Here is a 27,234-nt window from a genome sequence, read left to right on the forward strand (position 1 = left end):
CCAGAGACAGAGTCCCTGAAAGTCCACAGGTACTGTGTGACTCTTCCTTTCACAATGACTCAGAGAGAAAGAACCCCCATTTAACCTAAATGAACTGGTTTGAAACCTTTCCCATGCTTGGGCTGCACATGATACTGACAAGACTCTTCCTGGGAAAGAATGAAAACCACCACAAACAGAAAACCAAACCAAAGTACAGAACCGTTACTAAATTCCCTAAACCTTTTCAAACCAACATGCCGGGGGCAAAAAACACCACAGGGCTCCAACATCAGACCTTGAAAACATTGAGGACAAAATGTTGATCAAAAAAGTCATGTTGTTCCAGGTCCCAAGATGGTGGAGTCTTAAGATTGGGAGGGCGATGACCACACGTGAGTCCTGTATGGAGCAGTGTCTCGGCCATTTGTGACTCTTCTTAGCCACGTATACATTGGATGTTTCAAAGCCTCAATGCATGTTTTGTATCCTGAAAGACTATTGTTCTCACTTACAAAAGACATAAGAATCAAATTAATACTTTATTATCAAACACTATATACAACAGAGGTTGCTAATAATACAGAATTTAAAGAATGCAGTTTTTTTTAACGTTTTACTTTTCTTTCCTCTGCCACCCAAGAAAGTACAGTACAAAACAATAGTCTAAACTAACACGAACTATTACCTGGTCTATTAAAGGATACACGGTATCCACTAAACAGACAGATCCTTATTTCCCTGCTTCACGTTTCAAAGCCCTTGGCAACCAGGGGCAAAGGTCGCTGGGGTTTGACCGACTGGGGCTGAGAGGCGAGGCAGCAAAGGCTGCCCCTCATACTTTTGAACTGTTTTTGAAATTAAAAGCTGCTACAAAGTTGCGTCGACATCCTCCTAAGCCCCCTGAGGGTTGTAACACCATCACAAAAGGCCACCAGCACTTTTTGGACAAGATGAAAACCGCATGATACCAATCGTCTTCTTGAAAACTCCGTGGCAAGCGTTACCTGCAATTAACGTCACTTTTAGGTAGAGAAGCACATTGTCTACTGGTGTGGATAGTCTTGGCTTTTTTTTTTTTTTTTTTTTTACATTTAATTTGTAGTGGCACAGTGGTGAAGGGGTCTAATTTCACTGTGAAAAATGAAAGACAGTGGCAGAGAGGGCCATGAGTAATTAATTATTTTATCATTTGTTAGAGACAAATGCTAGAAAAACCACAGAAGTCACCATTTCTAAAATGAAATTAGCACTGGTAATGTAGTTATGACTAACTGGAATCATTACAGGATCATTTGATTTCCTTGTGGTCATAGAACATGCAATATTATCTTGGTTCTATTGATCCATTTTAGAAGGCATCTTTTTCCCCCTACCCAAATCCCACCGGACCAACAAGCCTGTAACTAACTATTAATAAAAAAGAAGTATTACTGGATATTACTGAGAGTTCTGAGTATACAAATAGTTAATGCAAAAAATAATCCAATGCTGTGAACTTCTGTTTCAGTGAAATGGTGGCTGCCTTCTGTGATAAGACTCTGCCACTCCAGAGAAGTTCCTGATGTCTGGGGGAATAGGATTTAATCGGAGAGGCTGGCAACCTCTCACATGGTTCCAAGTGCGAACAGACCCAGCATTAACATCCACTCCAAACGGATCGGGTAAGCCCAGATTACATTTCAACATGTGTACAACTCTCCAGCGTGCAGCGCCTTTACAGCTGCCTTTCATTCACATATCTCTCTAATTCAGAACTACTCACAGTTCTTAGCAAATTCCCATTCATGAAGTCTATCCATAATATGACCCCTCTTTTTTTTAACATGTACATTAAAAAAAAAACCCAGTATATTAAAAAGTCCTTATTATGCTGGAACGCTTCCAGTTTTTCACATCTTACATGATCATTGCATTTATTTTTTGTTTTGTTTTGAAAGGCATGGTTTCTATTGACATGTCCTGCAACAGCAAAAAAGGCTTGCTTGATTTCTTTTCTTTTCCATTGGTCTGACACTTTTCCCTGCCTAGGCTTTGGAGTTCAAAGTTCGTGACAGCCTCACCCTTAGCAACCCCCAAGGCTTGCATTTCCTGGTAATCGACTGGGAACATCCCTGTTGGCCGTGCTGACTTACTGTCCTCTTGCCCACCCCTACAATGAGACAAGGCAGCCCCCCCATATTTCTAAATGTATCAAGGGATACCACTTTTTCTCACAAGTTTAAATAGGACAAGCATATATACTCACTCTCAGCATAAAGTATATCTAAATAATGTATATTCTATTCTAGTGGATTTTTAAAAAAATAGTTTGTTAAAGTCTTTGGGACTCCATCTTGTTTATCTCCCACAGATAAACATATGTTCCCCCTACGCTTCAGGCTGTGTCAGAAAGGGAAAGAATATAAAATCAACTCTTGAATTTTTTTGTTCCAGACTTTGGAATTTTTATTCCAAATTTCCCTTTAGCCCTCCCAAGTAGTATTGACTCGTGCGGGGACAGGGGTTTGTGTCTGAGCCCCTGTAGTCGTGGAGTGTGGAGCAAAGTGTGGGTATGAGGGTGGGAGTCAGGGAAAGGCCACAGCACACTGGCGCTCCAGCAAAGCCAAATTACATCTCCTCTGGCCACTGACACCCTTTCCTTGGTACACATTGTTCCCCCAGAGAAGTATCCAAAGCTATTCCATATACACTCATCAACCCTGGCTTGTCAGCCTCGGGGAAGGTCACTTTATTTGTAAAAATGCCTCTTTCAGTTTCTTTAAAAAAAAAAAAAAAAAAAAGTTGTAGCACCATGGTGATCTGTACTCAAAGGAAAAAACATAATCTGGTGTGCGCTGCCCAGTCACCAAAAAAATTGGAGGCACTCACACATATATATCCCCCACCCAACGGAGCGTGTTTTCACACTTGCTCTGTGCTAACATTCCGGCACTCGACCCGCCTCCTAGACAAAAGGCTTCTTTTACGGAGCACAAGTTTTACTGTCAAGAATGCTTTGAGACAGTCACCTTTTAAAAAACACAAAAACAAAAAACAGAAAACCAGTGTCTCAACCTTTCAGAAGCCTGTTCATTTATACACTCCTAGAGGAAATGGTGTAATATTATATCTGTTCTTAATACCTCCCCTCTGGACTTGACATGGTGACATGATGCCCTGCATGATCATCTCACAGTCCTGAATGAGAAGGCGTAAGTATTGCATGGGAGAGGAAAACCCTCCTGGGCCTCGCCATCACCGGCTGCATCTGCCACTATCCTTCCTCGTCCACATACCGCTGACAGTGCGCTATAGGAGGTGAGCTCTTGGAGGAGAATGCACAGGAGCAGACAACCACGGGTGTCACTATAACCATTGGGCATTTTCATCTGGAGTCCATCTAATTTGCAAGGGGTGAGAGAAGGCAAGGGCAGGGGTGGGGTGAGGTGAGGGAGGCAGCAACTATGTTAGCTCCCCCGGCCCCAAGTTGTTGCTTAGAATTCAGGCTGAAAGAAAGAAAATAAAAATCTGACATCTGCCAAAAAACCAATAACAAATCCCTTCTTAGGATGAGCAGTTGGGTGGATCTCTGGTGTTCCAAGACCCTGATGTTTTCTGTGACAGGTGATGGGAGGAGACTGTGCTATAATGTCAAAAGCATCGCCAGGAGGAACAGTAGGATTGCCAAAAGGCGGCTGGGTATCCTCGGTGTTTGTGCCGCATTCTCGCCGCGGGATGGCTCGGCTGACTCGTGTACGGTATCATCTGTTCAAATAGAAAGCATACATTCCAATGAGATTTCACATCCTTAATAACTCTCTTGCAGCAGCCTGCTGTTAACAGACCGCGCCACCCTCTGCAAAGTAGGGTAATGAACCTTGTGCCACCATTGACTTTCATGTCTGCATAATCACTCATTATTTACAGCAAACAAAGGAGAGGCAGAGAAAATTGGACTTTCTTGGCAATATTAATACTTAAAAACTGAGGTGAAAAATGTGCACACTGTAACCTTTGGCACGTGAGCTACTCAGGTTTGCTAGCAGTCGAACACACCATGCACAAACTTGGTATCTGAATGTACTTTTAAACCCAATATGCCATGGAGAAGGAAGTAACGGGGGTGGGGGTGGCAGGATGCAGTTAATGTTGGCATATTAGTGGTTAACCAGAATGGGCTGCTCTTTTTCCTCTTTTTAGCGGTTTCATAGGATTAGTGTTGAACGCCTGGTTGGTGGATGTCTAGGTGAATTTTCAAATGTGAAGAATTAAATGCCAAAACAACAGCATTTTAACTAAACTACATATAATGCTCACTAAACCTAAATAAATTGGTGCCCACTGGCTTGCCTACAATTAAGAATCAATTATGGTGCTAGTTCTGTTACAAACCCTGTATCTCCAGGATTAAATTACTTGAACTTGACTATTTTTATTTTTGTCAGGCTGAAGCTGGGCACATCAATTATCAGTGTGGATGCAAATTTTCCTCTAAACAAAATGGATTAAGTGAGGTAAGCTTCTTTTATTTAGCTATAAAGTGTTCTATGAGACTGCCTCTGACTTTGGATAGCCTTCCTGAGCTGCATGATTAACAGGCTTAACTTCGAAACAGGAACTTTGCAGCAATTAGTACCCAAAGATAGACTGGAGGCTTGCCTATGAGCCAAGCTATGCTCTGGTGTGGCCAGTCTTCTTCCTTCCACCTGGCGTAACTCGTGCTTTTAGACTCAGTGATCTCTGAACTACACGTGAGGCCACCAGTGGGATTCTTTGGTAGATTTTATTTTAGCATCAGGGGAACTTCCTGTAGGAGCTCAGCGATTGTCAGGCTGGATTCACTCTATGGTCAGTCAGAGAGAATGGGTACAAGTGAGACTCTAGTGGTTGTTCCCAATTCTGTAGACCTCAAAGGATAATCGCTAGACATCCCTGAATGACCCACCTCGAACACCTTAATGGATTAATAACTCTATTCTATTAAATTCATTTCTGTTTTCACATCACACAGCATGTCACAATAGGGATGGTTTTTCTTTACTAGGCAGAGTCACACTCCCTGTTATTCGTCCTAAAGCGACCACCTTTCAGGCTCAGGCTGGCCTCTACTTCAGGTATGCTCACGTGGGCTGTTTCTGTTCATTACATTCACTCCCTATATGAACTTAGAAATATGTCTTCTCAGCATCGAGGCTTCTGCTCTGGAGTGCTCGTATCATTTTAACCTGTCCCCACGGGTAGAAGCTGCTGCATCCCTGTGTCAAATTTGCTCTCCTCTCCTGGACCTTAGCAAACCTGCATGGAATACCTATTAGCTTAAGAGACTATAAAAGGTTAGGGAGCAAGAATGGGAAGTTAAATGGATGCAGGGGAAAATGTAAAGCCGCACATGATGCAGTCAAATACTTGTGGACTCTTTTCTCTGCCGTTTCTTAGCCTTGCAAATGTATTAAATATGTAGTTAGGAGGTAGACATAAATGCCCTTAACAGCCCTGAAAAGAAAATCCAAATCACTGTCTTAAAAGCACCAACCTGTTGTTATTCGGAATAATAGAGTACTTCAGGCTTAATTGTGAAAGAACCATAAACCCAGAGGATTCCAGAGTTCATTTTGAAATACCACTTACTTATATTTATACACCTGAAATTACATCAGCTATTGGGTTCTTCTCAGTCTTATCTTCACCAACATATTACCCAGTCCTCTTCCTTGTAAAGTTTGGAAGTGTACTGATAAAAGAGGTACCCAAGTAACACGTAGATACTCAGTTGTGAGCCTGAAGGGGACTCGCCTTCTCAGTCTGACCAGGGTGCTCAGCGAGCGCTGTCCCTGCTCTAGGCCCACACAGCACAAGACGGGGGAATGAACCTTGCACACCTTTGAGACGAAAGCGTTTGTTTATCATATAAGAGAAGCCATGAGGCCAATGTGCCTTTTGATCCTCAAATCATGGCCATCTTTGGAATTGGCCTTTTTCTAAGCAACCAACCAGTAAATACCCTCTTGCCCTCAAAGGAGAAAATCAGTCCCCTTAGGGGACCAGGGTTCTTCTCTTCTCACTGTAACATTGGTCCTGGCTCAGGATTCTACAGAGCATCCTTTGATTAAACAGGGCCTCAGTGTTGGGAGATTCTGTGGCCCCCAGGAAGCAAAATGAAAAACAGGCTGTTTGTTATTTAGGTAAGTCTGAGGAATTTCAGAATTCCAAAGAGGAATTCATAAGCAAAATCTATACCAATGGAAATTACACCTAAACATGAGAGAATTTCTAAAACTTGTAACAGTGAATGTGGCTTGAAAAAGAAAATACTTCTCTTCAGAAGCCAAATCAAGTCTTGCCTCCTGGCTACAGGATTCCACAACATGAGGCTTTCAGTTGTTAACTGAGAATACTGGCAATATTTTGGAGCATATTATGTGGCATATGTGTGCCCTGAGATCATCCTGTATCCCTGATGATAGGAAACTGGCAGGCAGAGTGTGCAAGCAAACAAAAAAGACAAACACATTCCAAAGACAGGTGAATTAGTATACATTGCTGAGAACATGCAGTGGAATCCTTTCAGCCTTGCTGGCTTCGTAAGGTCTGGGTCTGCCCTCAACCATCCAGCACAGTGGTGCGGAGCTGCAAGTATGAATTTTCTAAGGAGTACAGGGAAGTATCAAATCTATTATTGCATTCATGCAGCCAGGGATCGTAGTTCAACCTCGTCTTTCTTCTTTAGTGAAGGTGATCACCAGAATGCCCTTAAATATATAGTCATGACTGACTGACTCAGGGAGCTTCTTCCTGCAAGCACACCTGCATGCCTCTCTCTCTCTCTCTCTCTCTCTCTCTCTCTCTCTCTCTCACACACACACACACACACACACACACACACAGACCGACCACATTCTGTCAAAGCTTTGCAAACTTCTATCAGTTACAGGTGTATAGATTTGGGGGCCATCATGGACTTAAATGCTCACTGAAAAATAGTCTGTTTCCCCCAAAGACAGTGAAATACGTTCACATATGAGTGCATGTTAGTATCTTGCATTTTATCACTAGTTGAATTCAAAGGTAGTTTTCCTAATGTCAGAACAGTCCTCAGTGTGCCTCTTCATTACCAGTGAAAAACATGCAATCTGTTATGTTTCTAAACAGCCTCTTGCTTTCCCGATAGGCAATGGAATTTACCTGGAAAAAAGATTACTGGAAAGCTCTGCCTACATTCTGCAACGGTGTACATCAAAAACTCTTAATTCAGGGTAACTTATAACGTGCCCAACCCTGCCGGTCAGCCTACACATGACTTATGAACAAAGCCAAGATAGTAAAAGTTCTCTCCATGGACATCTCTATGTCTAGCAATGGTAAGAGAATCCTTTTATACTAGTGTAGGAATGGGAGTTGAGAAATATGAATATTACACCTGGATCTGTGTGTAACTAGCTGCATGGCCTGGGCAAGTTACAAAAGGAAGAGTGTAGACTCTGGGGTCCTTAAAAGATCTCATCTCACTCACAGATCCTGTGATGGCCCAAGTCCTCAAGCTTGTGAGGAGTCTGGAACCTTGAAAAGCCACAGTAATGCTTCCAGATTTCCAGAACACAATTAAAATGTCTCCATGTCAGCACTCATTCTTTGCAACTTTCTAAAGCAGCTAACGGATCCCTGGGGAGCCACTAAGGCCTCTGAGAGCTTATTGTACACACCTCTCCTCTGTGCTCTAGCTAAGATGCCTGCCTTAGAAAAACAGGAACGCTTGGGGAAAAAGCCTAACTCTTGACCTGTCAGTTACAACGTGGAAGCTATTGTATGCCCTGAGGCACCACATTTACTCAAGGTAGGTTTTCCTAAGGCTCATGGACTGTGTGTCCCAGTAACAATACTCAAAGGATAAAGTGGACCTCACAACCTTTTAATTTCCAGGGCCATCAGAAAGGTAAGTCCTACTGCAAATAGGTGGGGAAAAAAGTCTCTGTTTACATAAGAGGGTGCTTACAACTTTCTGGGAAGAGGAAATAATTCTACTGTCCTTAAGCTTTGAGATAGTCACAGGAGATAGGTAAGGAAACGAGTGAAGATCTCAAGCAAGTAGGGTGAGGAAAGGAAACCACAGGTAGGTGGGCATCCAGGGGCTTTGAGGCACACTCCTCAGTGAACAGAGGATAGAGGGCTCCCCCCACCTCATAATCAGTCTAGCTCATTAAAGAGCCAGATTGAATTTATAACCAAATGGAGAGTTTACAGAGTTTACATTATCCACAGTATGCTGCAGTACAAAGGCTTCAACGATCCCGTTGGTGGGTTTTATTTTTCTTCATAGTGATGGTGGGAAAGTTTGGGTGTATGGAAGATAGAAGTAGTAGAAAAGATTTACTTCTCCTCAATACTTGTTTTGCCTCAGTAATCAAGGATCACGTTTGGCTCGACAGACTACTGCAGATACGTCTGTGGGAGCAGCAGGTGCGTGAGTTTGTGGTGTTTGTTAGGAGGCAACATGGTTATGCTTCTCCAGACCTATTTCTATTGACAACAGCACAAATAATATTTGAAGTAAAATGAAGTCCTTTAGATCAGTTCAATGATGCATGTGCATTTCTAGAGAAAACTAAATAGGTTGAATTAGTTGCTATTTTGTGCAATAGTCTTATTACTTTTATCCATAGATTTGGATATAATATAAAAGTAACGTTTTATAAGCACAGACAGTAGAAATTTTTTTCTGTCTTACATGAAAACAGATCCATTAATAGTCACAGTAATTCACCAGCATGCTCAGAGGATATGGTAAAAAAGTAGTGAGACTTTTAGCATTCTGATGGGGCTTCTATACTAGGATACTGCATTGTATCAAACCCATGTCAAAAAAAAGAAAAGTCATAATTTATCTAACATGCATTACACAGAGATACTGGAGGAATGAGGTAGAATATAAGTAATATTAGCATTGCTAGCAATGAGCAAAAGCAGAGCAACTGTAACATGCAAACATGCGGAGAGGAAGAAAGGAAAAAAAGTACTGAAGCACCAGAGAGAGATGCATTTGTTAAGAGAGATTCTCTAAGCATACTAACCTGCTGGTTCTAATGAATTTTCTACTTTGTCGTTAACATCGAAAACACGATCATGAACACCTATAGTTTTCATACAGCTATCTATAACAAAAATAGAGATAACAGCCAAATATGTTAGTGAAGACACCCTTAAACTCCCGTTTCTTTCTTTTTTCTTTCTAATTTTTCCTTTTACTTATGGAGAGACTGTTTTACAATCAGTGGCATGTATCCAAATGCCAATATTGTTCCCATTTGCTGTGCACGTACAACAGTCTGAGAAACAACAAGTTAGCAACTGCTGTGTACTTAAAATAAAGGCATCATGAAAAATAATGAGAAAAAATATGATGAAAACTGAAACATGGATGTTGATAATACAAAACAGATACCACACAGGATTTACAGTAAAAAAAAAAGTTTTACCGCTGTGAACCAGACCACACAATAGAGCATGCGCAGTGAAGCCACCCTCGGAAGCTCATTTTAGTGAACTTACTTGTTGGTCGCACAAAGACTTTGAGCTTTAGACAGGACCGTCTTCCATTATCTGGGATTGCAGAGGCTGTGGAGAAGACAAAAAGAGAGAGCAAGAGAGAAAGGAGAGAACACCACCAGATTATTCATTTTCAAACGCAAATGGTCCACAGTAAATTCTCTCATGAACAATGGGCGCTTGCTTACTCTAATTCTTCCCAGAAGATGAAACAAATACTTCTCAGACTGACACTGACTGACTGCTATCGAAAGGGCTACTTTCCTATACCTATCTTGCCTTTGCAATACAATAAAGAAAGAATCATGTAAGAACATTGGTAGTCTACAGAAGAATACTTTGGATTCTTATTTCAAAGGCTCTTGCGTTTAACTTGATCTGTAATCAGTTTTCTCTAAAATAAGAAGATAACGCCGCGCGAGTCCTCCTGCTTTCATAGAGAGCTCCTCCTCTGCTGCAGGAAAGGGGCCCGCAGCCACCAGAGCCCAGGGTGTAAGCGTTGGCAAAATCCAGTTAACAGTTACAAGGCCAACTTAAACATGACCTAGTTCTGCTGGGGAAAGCAAACCTCTGTCTGTCCTGAAAGCCTGTCTGTCAGTGCTTTGCAGGTAATTCAATTAGAGGTTTTACTCAGAACTTGGCTCCACATTCTGTATGACTAAACCGAACCCAGCAACTTCCATCAGGCTATTATAAGTACAATATGCTATTGAGAAAGTACTGGGTTGCAATGGTACATTTATTTTTAAAAATTTGCCACAGAGAAGGATGGAATTAATAAAGTGGGCTTACCAAAACATGACAACATGTTTCAAGTTATAAATCATTTGAGGAAGAAACTTTCTTCTCCTCTTCAAGATAATAAGACTGTAAACTTCCCCTGCGTTTGAAAGATGATCTCCCCTCAGTACACCCAGCATAATGTCAAAGGGATTTCCAAGGCAGTAAGACCCTTAACAATCACACATATGTTTACACATGCATTCTAGAGATGACAAAAATTACAGACATGAGTGCTGCATACTTTCCTCCCTATGTGTTTGCTTCAAGTGTTTTCTTTGTTCAGAAAGAGCAGATGATATCAGTCAAAACACACATGGCTCACAATTAGTTTGGTAATAGCCTCAGTGACAAAGAGAGGACCGGTGTTCAGTGTGCCTTCTCCCTCCTCTATTCTTCATGTCCCTCATGGTGAGCCCAGAAAACTAAAATGCTGATTTTGCAGGTGAGAGGATTCAAGATGCAAACTCTAGACTAATTTCCCAACAATCTCCTCATGTAACTCCAGGTCCACATCCTGGAGGAGAACTTATGAAGTCACCACCTAAAAGACATCAAGCTGGAAAGGACCCCCTGTGTCGCTATTCAACACCTGTTGAAAACTCTCTTCATTCTTAGACCAAAGTAGATACAGAAAAGATGTTTTCAGCCCTCCCCATCTTCGTGTTCGCTCTGACTGACAAGCAGTTAAGAAGTGCTAACAGCTGGCTTTGCTGTAGGCTTTCATTAAATCAAAGTCGGAAAAACTCCCTCTACTGACATTTACAGTAACTAGTGTGTTATTTAGGGCACAATATTTGCACTCTGTGGTTTGATCCAGGAAATGATGTCCTTCCTGTGGACCCCAACTGCAAATGCGCATGTCACAAATACAGTACACATAGGTGACTCCAATTCATTAGAAAAACCATGGGTTCTTGAGATAGTTTATATCTTATTTATGAGAGGTGGTGTGAAAAAGTGACACATGGATATTTACGCTGCTGTGCTATGGATTTCTGAGCTGAGAAGAACTTACTGCAAGCCTTGTGAACTTGATTTACCACATGCAATAGCTGATTTTAACTGATACTGTAAGATATAACAGGCTCAAGGCAAGATCAAATGTTTGTTTTAGTGGGGGAACTTCTTAGAGTTAGCACACATTTTTCAGATTTATATATAGGAGAAATTCTATAAATCCAGGACATAAAAATCATTGTGGGGCAGGCACACTGAAATAACTGAACACCAACAAATGATAAACTGTCCAGGAAAAATTCAAGAGAGTTCCCTCACCAGCTCACAAAGAGGGACAATTAGCCTTAGTTACTGGATGAGCTATGTTATTCTGTACACTAAAAATATTAAATGTACTTATATTTATATAAAGACCTCTCTTCCCCATCAAACTTCTCCCTTACTTCCTCATCTCCTCTCTATCACCAGAAAAGCTGTATGACAATGATAACGTGACTGATACCTTATGATGCTGTTTGACTATTATACTCTAATCCTTAGAAAGACTGATGAACAAAGAATATAAACATATAATGTGAGTACACAGTGCAGATTACATTAAGTCACTTGACTCCACAGCCTCCGACCTGAGCTCATGAAATCTTAACCTAAGTCAGTATAACTTGGGTTCCTTGTTTGCCACGTTGAAAAACAAAAATAATACCGGAAGGCGTAAAAACTTTTCCCATATGTCAGGAAAACTCAATTTTTTATGCAAGGTTTAAAAAACTGGGAGTGTGGCTTTATTCCATGTCCTGTTCCAGGCTTCCTAACCCCACACCTCTTGCCTGACAAATAGAGAGTGCCTTTATACCACTTAATAAGAGCGATTATTAGTAATATTTGAGTATATAAGGTAATATGAAAGTGCTTTACTAGTCACACCTAAACAACAAAGCAGAGGCTTGAAGCATTAAAAACACAAAACAGAGGAACTGAAAAATGTAATAGTCACACAAGTAAATTTATAAAGAAAATCCTCTTGGGATCAATTATGAGCAAGGCTGAAGATGGACATGAGGGAGTAAAAACTTAAAATGTGTCTGGCCTTTGTCAGGAGGTCGGTATTATTGATCTCTATGATTCTAGAGACACACATCACTTTATAATAAGTAACACTATTTTAGGTAAAACAATACTCTGTTTTCCTTAGAAAATTAATAGTGAATGTTTGGAAACTGATAGTAAATAATTACTACCATTTATTATATATTACTGCAGCTTTATCTATCCACTCAAACGCTTTTAAAACTGCTATGTACAGTTGCCCTGTTAGGTGCTGTGGACGCAAAGATGTGTAAGACAAACTGTTTTCTGTCCTTGTGCTGTGCTTATCCCAGCTGGGGACGTAGGTAGGAAACACAGTTTAGGGACCAGGAGGCATCCATGTGGTAACTGAGGTTTGCATGAGCTTCATCTGGGCATGTGAGGGTGTCCCGGGAGTGTTTATCAGAGGGAATTTTATCCAGGCTTTACAGGTCCTCCAGAAGCCAACCAACAGCAACTGGGACAAAAGAATTATAACATTTCATCTCTGAGTTCCCAAATTGGAGCTTTAGCAACCAAAAAGAGGTCTTCACCTGCAACAGGGGAAGGAAACCTAGACCTGAACTCTTCCTATAATGATATTTGGATTTTCTGTGCTGGAGAGGATGTGGAGAAAAGGGAAGCCTCCTACACTGTTGGTGGGAATGTAAATTGGTACAGCCACTATGGAGAACAGTATGGAGGTTCCTTAAAAAACTTATAATAGAACTACTGTATGACCCAGCAATCCCACTACTGGGCATATATCCAGAGGAAACTCTAATTCGAAAAGATACATGCACCCCAATGTTCACAGCAGAACTATTTACAATGCCAAGACATGGAAGCAACCTAAACGTCCACGGACAGATGGAAAGATAAAGAAGATGTGTATATATATTTATATAATGGAATATTACTCAGCCATGAAAAAGAATGAAATAATGCCATTTGCAGTGACATGGATGGACCTAGAGATTATCACACTAAGTGAAGTAAGGCAGACAGAGAAAGATAAATACCATATGATATCACTTACATATGGAATCTAAAATATACAAATGAACTTATTTACGAAACAGAAACAGACTCACAGACATAGAAAACAAACTTATGGTTACCAGGGAAAAGCGGGGAGGGAGTTTGGGATTACAATATACAAACTACTGTATATAAAATAGATAAACAAGGTCCTACTCTGTAGCACAGGGAACTATACTCAATATCTTGTAATAAACTATAATGGAAAACAATCTGAAATATATATATATATATATATATATATATATATATATATAACTGAGTCATGTTGCTGTACACCAGAAACTAACAAAACATTGTAAATCGACCATACTTCCATTAAAAAAAGATACATGGATTTTAAAATAGAATTTGTCAGATTAAAATGAGAAATTAAATTCATGTCTTAAACATTTGTCACATAGTCCAAATTCATATCCCTTTACTCAGTTTACTGCTGAAAATGTACATTTGGAGTCAGGAAGCTGGGAGTAGGGGTGTGGGGACCATTAAAACAAGCACAGCCTCCCATTCCACGATCTTAATAGCAACTTTATAAATCAATCCACAGAGTCCCTTCCCCCTGATGATCTGCAAAGTACCCATCACAACCTTACAACACATAATGAAATATAATCTAGGGGCCCTCTGGAGTATCCTGCTAAAAAAGGGCTGCTTATCTTCGCTCTGTTTCATGACTTCAGACAGGAGCTCTAACTTCAGCCATTCCTGAAAACCTGTTTGCTTGCTCTCCTGGGGCTCAGGTGAGCATGGCTCAGCACTTATCAGCCAATTTGATACATAAAGGGGACCACATTCAATGCCTCCAAATCAGTACTTCCAAAGGCTGTATTTAGCATTGCAAATATTTGTAGCATTCACAACACAGTTAACTGTGGGCCCCTCGGCTGGATGCGGCATCCTGCTTGTGGCAGGCAACTTCTGACCTAGCTCCAACAATCCGCACCTGGTATGCATGCTCTGTGTCTGCCCCTCCCCTTGAGAGTGGGCTGGCCCTGGTTGCTTGCTTCTGGTGAGTTGAATACAGCAAAAGTGATGGGATGTCACTTCTGTGATTACGTTGTAAAAGACTGTGCCCTCCTTTCTCCTTAGCACGCTTGCTCACCTTTTGAAGCAGGGTGCCACACTGTGAGGTTCTCAGTGGAAAGGCCCACATGGCAAGGAGCAGAGGGAGACTTCCAGACAAGCGCGTGCAAGGAGCTGACACCTCAGTGCAACGACCCGCAAGGAGCAGAATCCAGCTAACAATCATGAGAGTGAGCTACAAATTGAATCCTTCTCAGCCGAGCCTTCAAATGACTGTCGCTTTGGGAGAGACCCAGACCCAGAGGACGCAGCTAAGCTGCCCCTGGATTCATGACCCACAGAAATTGTGAAATAATAAATGCTGTCTTAGCCACAAATCCGGGGGTGATTTGTTACTCAAGAGCTAACTGACATAATGCTGTGCAATCAAGGGTTTCCCATGCCCACTTGAGGCTTTAGGACTAAGGCACCGGAGTGCACTGTGCTGAAGGCTCCCACACAGCAGCTCCTCCCTGATTCTGCTGCCATGTCTAAACAAACGCACCCCTTAGGAGTTTACTTTTCAAGCTACTGGTACAAGTCCACTTAAAACAGGCCTTGAAGAGAGGTAATTATAAACTGCTGTTGAGGAAACACTACAAGACATCTCTATTTGTTTTCACTCCGGCATTTAAAAACTGTTTTTCATTTTCCTCCCATGCCACTTAGCTTTTGCTAATGCAGCCAGCCTGTGCCGTTTCTCGTAATTAGCATGATGCCTCACATTAACTCCAAATTGCTGGGGGAACCTAAATGAGCTTTGATACAAAACGTAAACTTAAATCATAAGAGAGAATGCCCTTCCTCAAATGTGAGAAATAGATTATAAAGATGGGCTTGAAAACACCGGAAATAAGAGGACTTTAAATAATAAGTTAAAATTTCTCTTCGTATCAAAAAACTCCTATTTATCTTTTACACAGGCTATCACGTTAAACATAAACATCATGAGATCTTAAGCAACTCAAAAGCAATCAAGGAAACAAATCTTCTTCATAAGGAACCGAAAGTTTAGAAGGAGAGGGGTGAGATTCTCATATTTTCTTCACATTTTCAGGCCCAATCCTGTACTCGTTAGTTCATTTTATCATCCCTCTGCGCCTAACCTTATTCATCCTCAAATTGTAATTCCAAAAGCCAAATCCTTCTCCTTTTCTGTGTCCCTTGTCAACCTGGGTACTTTGGGAAATTTTATTTTTAAAAAATAATCAGCTGCTGCTTTTCCAAAGAAATGAGTGTGTGTGTTGGGGGGGGGTATTAAAAACACAGTTTTCCATTGTGTTTGCCACAGACAATATTTCTTAATTTGTGCAAGTCAAAAGAAAAGATGGGCTATTAGCTGTTAGCACAGCCCAGTTTTTCCTCTGTAGGTTTTCATGGGGTCTCACATACAACATAGATATATGTAAATTAGACAGGTGATGGCAGAATTAAGCATTAATATTCTTTTCACAATAAATGCTGAAGAAGTAAAGCCCATTTAAACAAATGGTACTACGGAAAATGTCTTGTAGAATTTAATGAGTCAATAAAATCCATTTTGCGTATGTGGGTGGAGGGTGGGGAAAAGAAGAAGTGGTGGGAATAGGATAGAGATTAACCAAAGCCATATGGACTTCTTGGAAAATGGTTACCAGATCCTCAGGAAAAGTCTTAAAACAAAAGTTAGGCCTCTTGAAAGAAGACCCCGGCAACAACTTGCAGCTGGCTATCTGCCCTTCTTAAAAGCAGCACAATACCTAATTTTCATATTAAAAACAAAGTCACCAGTTAACGATGCAATACATCTCACCAGTCTACCTTCTGAGATTTAAAAGTCACGTTTTAATAACCTGCTTTTGGCCCCGGGTTTATCAAGCTTGCACCCTAAGAGCAACCTCAGCCGCCGACTGCTCTGCCCACACAATTCATCTCCCACAGCCTGCTGTGTCACAAGACTTGAATCACTGGCAGGTTAAGGTCAAAGCCCCAGAGGTACAACTTGGAAATGAGGTTACTAAGTAAAGGTGGAAGCCTTGGAGAAATTTAAAATATCATGTAAACAACAGATACCTTGATATGGCTCTGGGGATGTTTCTTTTTAAAAAACTAGAAAAGGAAGAGGGGTATTTCCAACAGTAAAATAAGGTAGAGTGTACTCTGCAAGCTAAATCTTGGTTTCAACACCAGGGAACTGTAACAGGGACAAAAAATTAGAGCAGAGTTCAGGGTGAGAGAAGTAAAATAAGTTCCAGCTGTGCAGCCTCAGACAAAAGAAAAAATAGGAGGTACCCACCCATCACACCCATGCCCCCCCATCTCTCTACCCTCTTAGGCAAAGTTTCCCTGCAAACGGCTAACCTAAGTGTTATTTAAGTTCCAGCAGCTAAGCCTCAGTAGATCAATTACTTTTTCTTAGCAACCTCAAATAAATGGCTGAGGACAAATTCTTTCCGCGATTTCTAGGAATAAACAAATAAGACATTATCATGTTTTTGTACACATTTGTTTGAAGTGTGGGCAAACTTTTACTTGCTTTTTTAAAGCACAGTGACAACAAACTTGTTTCTACTGCTTATTGAGGAAGGCTAGTCCCATGTATTTTGATATCTGTTAAGGCATGACCAAAAAATAACCTGGATTTCAGAGAATGCTTTTAAAATATCCTCTATAAGAAGCATTTCTAATTCTTTTTAAGAAAAATTTAAGTCAGCTTAAACCTCAGATTCTGAACCTAGACTTGATCTTCTTCCATGATATCACTCGCAAATTCCAGCCCACATAGGCACAGAATGCAACATAACACTTAGATATCATTTGAATTGTTAACAAAACCTTAAATACGAGGAAATATATAGTTCAGTTCCTAATTGGATATTTTACTATTTTTCAAAAATTCACTGAACATCTTTGAACAGTTAGGGAAGAAAAAAGTTTCCTATTATACACGAGTGTTGTAACTCTTTTCTGAGACCTGGGCTTGCCTGAGGCAGTACTACTGAAATGACTGTACCAGGCCTTTAAGGTCAGATAGCTGTGTCTCTTGTTCGTGGTGATTTTGGTGAATTTCACCTGCTCTACCAAATAGGTATAATCTGGCAAAAGACAGGAAAAATGATTCACTTATAAGAACTCTTCTTCAGCTAGAAGCCACATAATAAAGGTAATAACAACAAAAACAAAAACTCAAACGCAGAATTCCTAGAATCCCAAGGAGGAACTATTTCTATTATTACTTTGACACAGGGCCCTTGGGTCATCTCTGTGATATGCTATTGGGGTGACAGTTAACTGATAAGCATTGAAAGCCACAAATCCCATTACTCATTTGTACAGTATTAACAGAAACAATGTCATTATCATACAGCACTAATGTAGCAAGACAGCAAATTACTAATAAACATCAAGTTAATACAATCCAAAGAAACTCCTAGAAAAAAGTTAATAGTATTTCTTTGAACCTTTCATAACCACTTTCATCCTTATCTTCCTTGGTGAAGGGCCTTGGAAAGGACATGGGTTAGTGGTTTTGAGTGCATGTATAATGATGATCTGAACTTTCTCCCTGGTTTACCCATTCTGACTTGTTTTCTGCCTTGCAGTCCGCTGGTTAACCCACACAGGCTTTGGTTTCCCTGTGAGATTACCCCTCTAGAAGAAAAGTTGAAGTATGACCAACTTTAGAGGGCCTGTGAACTTCTATATTGCACTTGGAAACTCAGGTGACAGATCCCTTTAGATCTAGAATATCATTTCACTGTGCCACAGATTGATACCATCAGCTCTGCCCGTATCGCTCCCTCTGCACAGCGATTTCCCTAAAGCAAGCAGCCTCTGGTTCTAAGTGCAAATTTGGGGGGGGGCGGTGAGGAAAGGATCAGCTCTGGATAGTTGTGGCAAAAAGTTATTTATGGGCTTCCCTGGTGGCACAGTGGTTGAGAGTCCGCCTGCCGATGCAGGGGACACGGGTTCGTGCCCCGGTCCGGGAAGATCCCACATGCCGTGGAGCGGCTGGGCCCGTGAGCCATGGCCGCTGAGCCTGCGCGTCCGGAGCCTGGGCTCTGCAACGGGAGAGGCCACAACAGTGAGAGGCCCGCATATCACACACACACACAAAAAAGTTATTTATGAGGCATAAGGGAAACCAGGGGGACAAGTGTGACCCTTTATTTCTAGCCTAAATTAGACAAACTGGATTCTCCCATAGTTTTGTGTGTATGGAGGTTGGGGGTGGAGGGCAAAGGGGTTTATGTGAGGATGTGCACTGAAGCTGGGGTGAGAGTTTAGAGAAATCAGAAAGGGCAGTGAAAGACCCTGTTCCTTTTGGAAAAATCATGCTTAGATACTGTGAGTTCTTTTTTTCAACCCGTTTTAAGAATGTGAGCATGCGATTATATTAGAGGGACACTGTCAAAGATGAGGACATAAATCCTGTAGAGAAGCAACCGGGCTGCGCACTGAGACGGCCTCTGCAGCTGCACAGACTAACTGTGCTACAGCGATGGCGCTAAATAAAACCAGTCCAGAGGCGGTGCAAACACTGCACCCATGCCTACACCCATCTCTGGATGTTGTGCTGCTGTAAATGGTTCCTACTCCTGTCTTTAATATTCTTTTGCATCACATTTGGGTAAATATCTCTCTACACAAATCAGTCGTTTCTTTGGTTGTTCTTAGTCAGCAGGTCACGGTTCCCCCACTGTCTGCCATCTCTGGTGGTATGATTCGTATCTAGGCAGGAGTAGCATTTGTTTAGGCAGCAGTCCCCTAAAGGAACCCTAGAGTCCTGAACAAATTAGTGTTCTCTCTTTGGAAAGTTGAGTTCTACCAAGGATGGAGTTATTTAGGCACCAGGACTGTACGTTTTGTTTCACACCAAAAATGCTTTCCTTGATGAAGAATTTATGTTGATGGAGTGAATAAAATCAAAGCTAACGATAGGGACTGTATTCTTCTTTGCTCTGGTTGTCTCTAGGTAGGACCATTTCTAGTCAAGTCAATGGCTGTGCATTGCAGGGCATCACACCACGGATAGCAGCCAGGGTCTTTCATAATCTGCCTGACCCTGATTTCCTTCTTTCTCCCTCCTATTCTTTTCCCTCCTTTAATCCACATTAACAGCTAGTCCCAACAATCTTTCCTCTCAGAACCTCCCCGGCTCCCTTTTCTCATGTGACCTTCCCTTTGCCTCTTAAAAATCCCAGCTGGCTCTGGCCACGTGAGATATTTCTCCATTTTTCCAACACACAACCCTTCTGGGCTCTTACACTGGTCTGTTTCTGTCCCCTTGGTAGCACACAACCCATATTCTGTTTTGTCTCAGAGCTGGCTGCTACACTGCATGTAGCTGCTAGAGTTACGAGTTTCCGGCGGGCAGGAGCTGTGCTGGGTTCTTAGTTCTGGGGAGCCCACTGCTTTGTTCCTAACGTGTTCGATAAAGATGTGATTAGTCTACAGGTAACAAAAATCTCTATAGCTGCAAACTGATTTGTTGACCAAATATAAACAAACTCAGGATTAGAATGAAAAAGAAAAATGAAGAGAGTGGTTAAAGAAGTTTTTTTTTTTTTTTTTTTTTTTTTAAATCCCCTTTCCTGGAAGGTTCCTCAGCCCTCTCTACTGGCTCCTTCTTATGGAATGATGTTGGAAATTGTGACTTGATAGCCAAAACCCAAAGAGACATACAAAATTCAAGCAGGTATTATTTTCATGTTTTTGCGTATGTGGTCTGAGAGATAAGAAGTAAATGAAGGGAATGTGGGCATCATTAAAGCCAAAGACATGCAGAATCTCATCAAATACCCAGCCTCAGTAGGGGTTGCAGGCCTCTCCAGTAAACAGGAGAATAAAGGCAAGTGGTGCTAGAATCCAGGTGATCACGGGCTGCTTTCAGTAAGGACAGGAAAGTGATGTTTGGGGTGATTATGATGGAAGGTGAGAGTGAAGCCATCTGGCTGAAACCCTCTAGTCATTAAGAAGCCTTGGCAAGTTAAGGTACCTCAAATGTTAAATGAGAACGTAATCCCACAATTGTGTTGCGGGGATACAACCATACTTTAGTCACAGTTGAGTTTAAAAACAAAGTAGAGGCATTTTTAAAAGAATCAAGACCACAGAGCTAGTAAATTTTGTGTTAAAAAAGCATCTGAGAATGTGGAACTTTAATAAGCTGTAAAGTTTAGGAATACTTTGGCCATTTAGAGTAACATGTCAGACATGTAACTCCAATTTAAAATATGTAATGGAACAACTATTTAGACTTGTGACTAAGTGAAATTTTAGGTTGATATGCAGTTTTAAACCATTTAAGAGGACTAAAACCTCATCATATTTTTAAGTTTAAATTATGATGAATGATAAGAATTACTTAAGTACTTGGAAAGTTTTATAGTCAACTTAAGTACTTAAAAAGGAAAGAAAATATATTAAATCTTTAATGGTTAGAGGAGTTTAATTAACCAAATTTGTAAATAGAGCCAAATACTTAAATTTACTCACCTTATATACAGAATAGTAAGATGTATAAACTAATCTGATGTTTTACTAATTTGATGTTTTACAGAATTATTTTTTTTAATTTGTTGCTTTAATAAATCAAATATCAAAATTTAAATCCAAACTAACTCTTTAAATAATCTTTCTTAAGACAAAGTACTATCCTGAATATCTCTGGCTTATTCAGTTTTTACTTCATTTATTTATTCCTTCAAAAAAATTTTTTTGTATGCCTCCTTTGTACCAAGCACTGTGTCAAGTTTTGGAAACACTGTGGTGTATTAAAAAAATGGTTCCTGCTTCTGGAGCTTACAGTTTAATTGGGATAGAGACAATAAACCAGGAAACAAACAAATCCCTAACTGCCAATTATACTAGGACCTATAAAAGGAGCATCTAGCTCCTGAATAAGCCAGAAATATTCAGGTCTGTATATTACAAAAAAACCCCAAAGGGACCAAGGTGTCGAAACTTGAAATCTTCACTGACTGATGGGCTATGTTTTTCACTCTCTGAATATTACTTTTATATTTCCTCTTGCTAAAATGCAGAGAAATCTCATAGCTAGATGAAAACTTTGCCCACTTTATTGCTGCAGCAAACTTTTTGAGATATTTGTTTACTATCTGATTTGCCAGAAAGCCTCGTTTACCAAGCAGATAATGCACAGATGATACCAAGATGAGATAATAAAAGGTTGATACATTACAATTATGACTCTAATATGAAGTATAGTAAATAAATCAATGATGTAATTTTTAAAGCTTCTAGTATTTGAGAAGTCCACAGAATGGAGAAAAGGATAACCATACTTCAAAATATGTTCCTATTTCTTACGAAATCTGTGAAGCGAGCATATAAACACAAGCATTCTATCCACGAGCTATGATATTAATACCAGGAATCACATTTTGATACTGATTCCATATGTCATATTAACAGGAAATTTTTTTTTTTTTTTGTATATAGCATGGCATTTTGGGCAAAAAATTCATTTTATTTTTCTTCTGCTTAGTAGAAGAAAAAGTATGTACTCTTGGGTCAACTTATCTTTTTAATCTAAGGGGTCTCAGTTGAAATTGGCTTTGAAGTTTTGCTAATTACAAAACTCAATAGGGGTTTTTCCTTATTTGGTGTAACTCATATTTCTATTCATTAACCCCAGTTTTAAAAAGATTAAAAAGTCTGAAGAGAAACAACTTAAAAGTTTGAAGAACAGCCTCTCCCCTGTGATACCTTTAGATGCTTCAAGTGCAAACTTCCCCCCATACTATCTAATTATAAATCTTTTGTGGTTACAGGAAGGGGAGGTAAAACTTACACATTCTGAACTTCGTCACTGCACAGTGCTGCAGGGAGATGAGAAATCATCAACTTTTTGTACATTCTATATATTGGGAAAATTAATGTCAGCCTGAGTCGCAAGGAAATCAGGGTTCTGAAGGGCCATCCTGCTAGCTGCTTTTCTCAGGGCCAAGCCACTGGGTTCAGATGCTTTCATTCTGGTGAAAAGATCATTACCAGGCGGCTCTGGGGAAGTTGGCCCTCCTGTAAGTGTACTCCTTTGTTATGAATATGGAACAGATGGAGCCAAATCTATCTGCTCCGTAGGAACAAAAACACTTACAACCCAGCTCTCTCTATTAAAGAGTCTACTTAGCTCCTTTATACCATTGGCTTTCTGTGCACTGCTGTGAGGTTTTGACTTTATAGAAAAAGGCACTTCATAAAAGCAACAGTTCTTACTCTTAAACCAAAGTGGCCTAAGAACTAAAAAAGATGAATACATGGTTTCACCCACAGGACTCCTTGGAGATATGCAGATATTCAGTTAGAGGCATGTGTGCGTGCGTGTGCGTGTGCGTGTGTGTGTGTGTACTTGGAAGACAGTATTCAATTCTGGTAAATGCCTGCATTAAAACAACATGAAAATACAGAGGAGAGCGATGAAGATGTCATGTTTCTCATTATGAGGATGGCATCTAATTGCTCTAGCATAATAAAATGCCAGGATTTAATTTTGTATATATGTCTGTAAGGCTAGCGAGGGCTCCCTTGAACAAAAAATATGACTTATGCATAACAAAATCACGCGGGTAAATATAATTAGTAATTAGGACCTATCACAAAACAAAGGCTATACGATGAGTCCTCCCCATGAAAAATAGTAATAATTACGTTCAGCGTCATGCCAATTTGTTTTTATAATCGGAAAGATGTAAACACTGCAGGTAAAACCAAAGTATGCGCTTGTTTATCATGCTGATGGGCCGGAACACATCCACGGGCCATCCCTACAGTGTGCTGTTGCCAAGATATGCATGTTGGCAGATAGCTGGGTAAGTCTCACAGGATTCAGGGTGTGGATGCCCAAGGGTAGATGCACCTCCCCTTGATGGCAACAGAGGGAAAGGAGTGTCTGCCTTATTTCATTACATTTATTATACTGATACATTTACAGTCTGACTGCCTCTTCGGAGATAATTGAAAAAAGAAATTCTGTGGCAGGATGCTTTGATTCTGACTAAATCAAGTCTTCGAGTGAATTTCCTTCTGCCAGTGGAAGCACAGCTTGCCCGAAGTCGTAACCTTTGTTGGAGGAAAGGAACTGGCCTTGAAGCAGATCATGAAGCAGATGTTTTATGCCAAATCAGAGTCTGGGGATACGTAGGCTACTGCAAATAAAACTCTTCTTCTGTCTGTTCAATCATTTCAGTTCCCTGCAGTGTGAAATATGAACTTGCCAACAAATGGCCAGCGTGCTGTGCCTCGCAGCAGGGGGGGAAAGTGCCACAGCTGTGCCAGAGCCTGGAAAACTTGAGACGCGCATGACATGTTCATTAGTTCTCCTGTTCAGCCAGGCCCGAACCAGGCCTTTCTCTGGAACCCATGATGCTGGGCAGGAGCAGGACTGCTGACTCTGCCCAGGAGTCAAAGACATGCTTTCCACCAGAATGAGATGCACAACTTGGCCTGACCTCTTGGATGACCCCAGAAGGTTAGTCTTTAAAAACAAGAAATCATCGGGGTACGAATAGATTGAAAAAAAGATGTCTGAAAATGATCACAGCTTTTCTCTAACTTTATTAGCAGTCTGCTCTGTGAGCAGCAAAAAAAAGTGAAGAACTGAAATGTACTTGGAGCCTCAAAGCATCTATGGGAGACTGCAATGTCCCAATGAAGAACTCATCAGAAAGATTATCAGAAAGGTATCTTGTCTTTATCAGAAAGATGAAATTGTGGAAACTGTCCGGCTTGCCTGTCACCGGCAAGTGGAACACTAGTTCCTTCTAGGTTGATTCCACATTACAGCTTCCCAATTTAAAAAATGGTTAATTTATCTAAATTAAAGTAAAATTAGAGTAACAAGTTTCAATGTGAGGTCCTTTGCAGCATACTGAACACACATATTCACATATCCCCTTATGCTGTAAAACATCCCATATTCATATTCTTTCAAGTTTTAATCTCGAGCTCCTTAAATAGAAGTTATTTGCATCTGTAAACATTCCCTTGCAGTAGTATTTAGCAGTATAGTCTCTTTGTGAAGAGCTATTTTAAAAGGAAAATAAAACTTAATACGGAATAACAATCAAACATAGGCGTAAAAAGATAAATCAGAGGCTTGAGAAGCCTATCTAACCTCTTTATGCAATTTCTGAAAAAATGTATTAAGTTTCCCAGTCTTAAAATAGCACAGAATCATATAGGTTATTCTGGATGTCGGATTATAGGACTACTAGTCATATAATCCAAAGCATGACCTAAATCATAGGGGCATTTTCAAGAAATGAAATGAGTTTGAAATAATTTATTACTTTGAAACGAGGCCAAATAAGTACACATGGTTCAAGCTCGAAATGGTAGACCATTATCACAACTAATGGCCAAGTTCTCATTAGTTTAGCATTTCTAAATGAATGCTGTAATCAATAAATCTGTTGCACAATGGTTACAAATTATTGTTTTAAGGGATTAATAACAAGACCTATATTTTTATTTTAGGATTCTTTTGGTACCAATTACTCTAGACTATTATTTCCCCATAATGTTTCTTTTTCTCTATTTAGCTTGACCAAATACAAATTAGAAACATAAAATTAAGCTTAACTGATATGGAACTTGGTGGGAGGGAACTTCATTTCAGGATAGCTACCATTTATCTACTATTTCTATGCACCAGGCACTGTGCCAGGTTTCTTAAATTTAATCCTCAGAACAGTTCTACAAGACAGATATTATTATCCTCATTTTAGAGATGAGGAAACTGAGGCTTAGAGGGATAAGTAGTTAGCTGATGCCATACGTGGCTAGTGTATGGCAGAGCAGACATTCAAATCCAAGTCTTTCTGATGCCAAAACTACACAACCTCAGTTTACAGTATAAATCATACTTTTCTTCATGACAGCCCCACTTCAAATATTTGTTTCATAATTTCCCATAAGTTCTTAGAAGTCCTTCCAAAAAGTCTGGGGGTAGATTAAAACTTGGTGGAACTTGACCATGTAGTCTTAAGCATTCTCAGTGGGTTTTAGTAAGAAAACCAAGTGAGAGTTTTGCTGCAGAGACATGCCCTATGCCTATTTCCTAATCAGATGCATGTCATGAAAAAGCCTTTTAATATTATATTACTATAACTGATGTACTCCTAAGTACCCCGATGTACCACTGTAGGAGGAAATATGAAACAAAACACAGTCACCCAATGTTCCAAAAAGAAAACGGAAAATTGGCAGTGTCCTTAGTACACACAGCCTTAAAGGAGAGATTTCTCAGCCTGGCATTGCTGTCTCTGACCTCATGGCATCCCTTGGGATTTAAGCAGCTCTTGCCTGCTCCCACCCCTGTGGTGCCTTAGCCTTGGCCCAGAGGAGAAGTAAATTAGCTGACAACGTTGTGGCACAAGAACCGAAATTCACATGTTAAGCAGAAATTCCTCTTCTCCAAAACCCAACTCAAGAGGGTTGTGTCTGGGGGAGAGGCCTGCTGAGCCCAAAGCCGCCTGCCTGTATATATATAGAGTCAACCGCCTTTCCTGATGCTTCAGAAAAATAACAGATTCAGCAGATTCACTAACTTTTACCTTAAATTCAATAAGGATATGGGTTCATTAATAAAGTGCACCAAGGGTGATTTTGTATCTATTTCTTCTTTTTCTCTTGCAGTATAGGTATTTGATCCATGAATGTCCTACTCAACACACATGTAACATTTTTTTCTGCACCATCTATTTTCCAAGAATTCCTCCTCTTAATGGACTACATCCAAAGGATCCCATCCAGCCAGAGAAATAAAAGACCCTGCTCCACTTTGGACAAATGGACAAGAGTCCCAAGTGATCCTGGCAGAACCTAAGTCAGATCATGTTACTCCTCAGCTGAAAACCCTCCAACGGCTCCCATCTCACTCAAGAGTGAAATCCCGGATCCTTACCACGGTCCACCACGACCCCGCCCTCTAATCCATCACACACCCTTGCACACATTTACAGAGCTCTCCCCCCGGCTCATCCTGTCCCAACCGTGCGGACGTAGACAGGCAACTCTCCTCAGGCCCTTAGTGTTTTTCTGTTCCCTCTGCCCAGAAAGCCCTTTTGCCAGACAGACACGTGGTTGGCTGCCTCACTTCTTTTACGTTCCTCCTCAAGTGTTAACTATTAGAAAGGCCTTTCCTGATCACTCACTTTCTATTTATCACCCCTATATAGTTATCGAAATATATAATTATATAAAATTATATTGATCACCTTATATGGAAAGATAGATTACCCTATAGAGATATATATTTTAATACATTATATATTAAATATATATAAAATAGTGATTTTTCCCTACCTCTATATTGCCTATTCTCCTTACTGTTTTATTTTTTCATCCTAGCATTTACCAACTGCATGACATATCGCATATTTATTTATCTGCTTGTGTATCCCCCTCCCCACTCCCTGGCTCTTCATTAGATTGTAGGCTCCATTAAAGCAGGGCTTTTGCCTATTTTTTTCTCTACTGTATTCACAGAATCTAAAATATATCTGGCCAGCAGTATGCACTCAATAAGTATTTGTTGAATGAAGGAAAGAAAGAATAAATGAGCAAAAGACAAAGTGAGCCCAAGAAAATGCTTGTTTGCTCACTGATCTACTAGAAATGCCCACAAAGTCACAAGTTCAGAGTAGAAAGGTAAAATAAAAAGGCCAATAACTGAGTAAGCATGTGGGTTTCCTGCAATGTAAGTAGGTCCTTAAGCCTGCTATAAATGTGAATAAGTGGCTTATTTTTCAAGATACAGTGGGTTTTTTTCCCCCACATTCAATTAAAATGCACTAAAACATATTTGTTTAAAGCAAA

General features: G+C 40.4%; 1 protein-coding gene across 2 annotated transcripts in view; it reads right to left on the minus strand.

The window, feature by feature from the left end:
• Positions 1 to 1,048: 1,048 nt before the first annotated feature.
• Positions 1,049 to 27,234, minus strand: part of EFNA5 (ephrin A5) — a 278,081-nt gene continuing 251,895 nt past the window's right edge. The window contains exons 3-5 of one of the 2 annotated variants that reach the window (XM_081230589.1): positions 9,505 to 9,570; positions 9,027 to 9,107; positions 1,049 to 3,726 (exon numbers count right to left, since the gene is read on the minus strand). In XM_081230589.1, the coding sequence (XP_081086715.1) occupies positions 3,605 to 3,726; positions 9,027 to 9,107; positions 9,505 to 9,570 (269 nt within the window). In that variant the 3' untranslated portion in view covers positions 1,049 to 3,604. The remainder of the gene's footprint in view (positions 3,727 to 9,026; positions 9,108 to 9,504; positions 9,571 to 27,234) is intronic. The other variant, XM_081230590.1, reaches the window with a different exon arrangement.

This window comes from Mesoplodon bidens (assembly GCF_964165515.1).
Source record: "Mesoplodon bidens genome assembly, chromosome: 4".
Classification (NCBI taxonomy): domain Eukaryota; kingdom Metazoa; phylum Chordata; class Mammalia; order Artiodactyla; family Ziphiidae; genus Mesoplodon; species Mesoplodon bidens.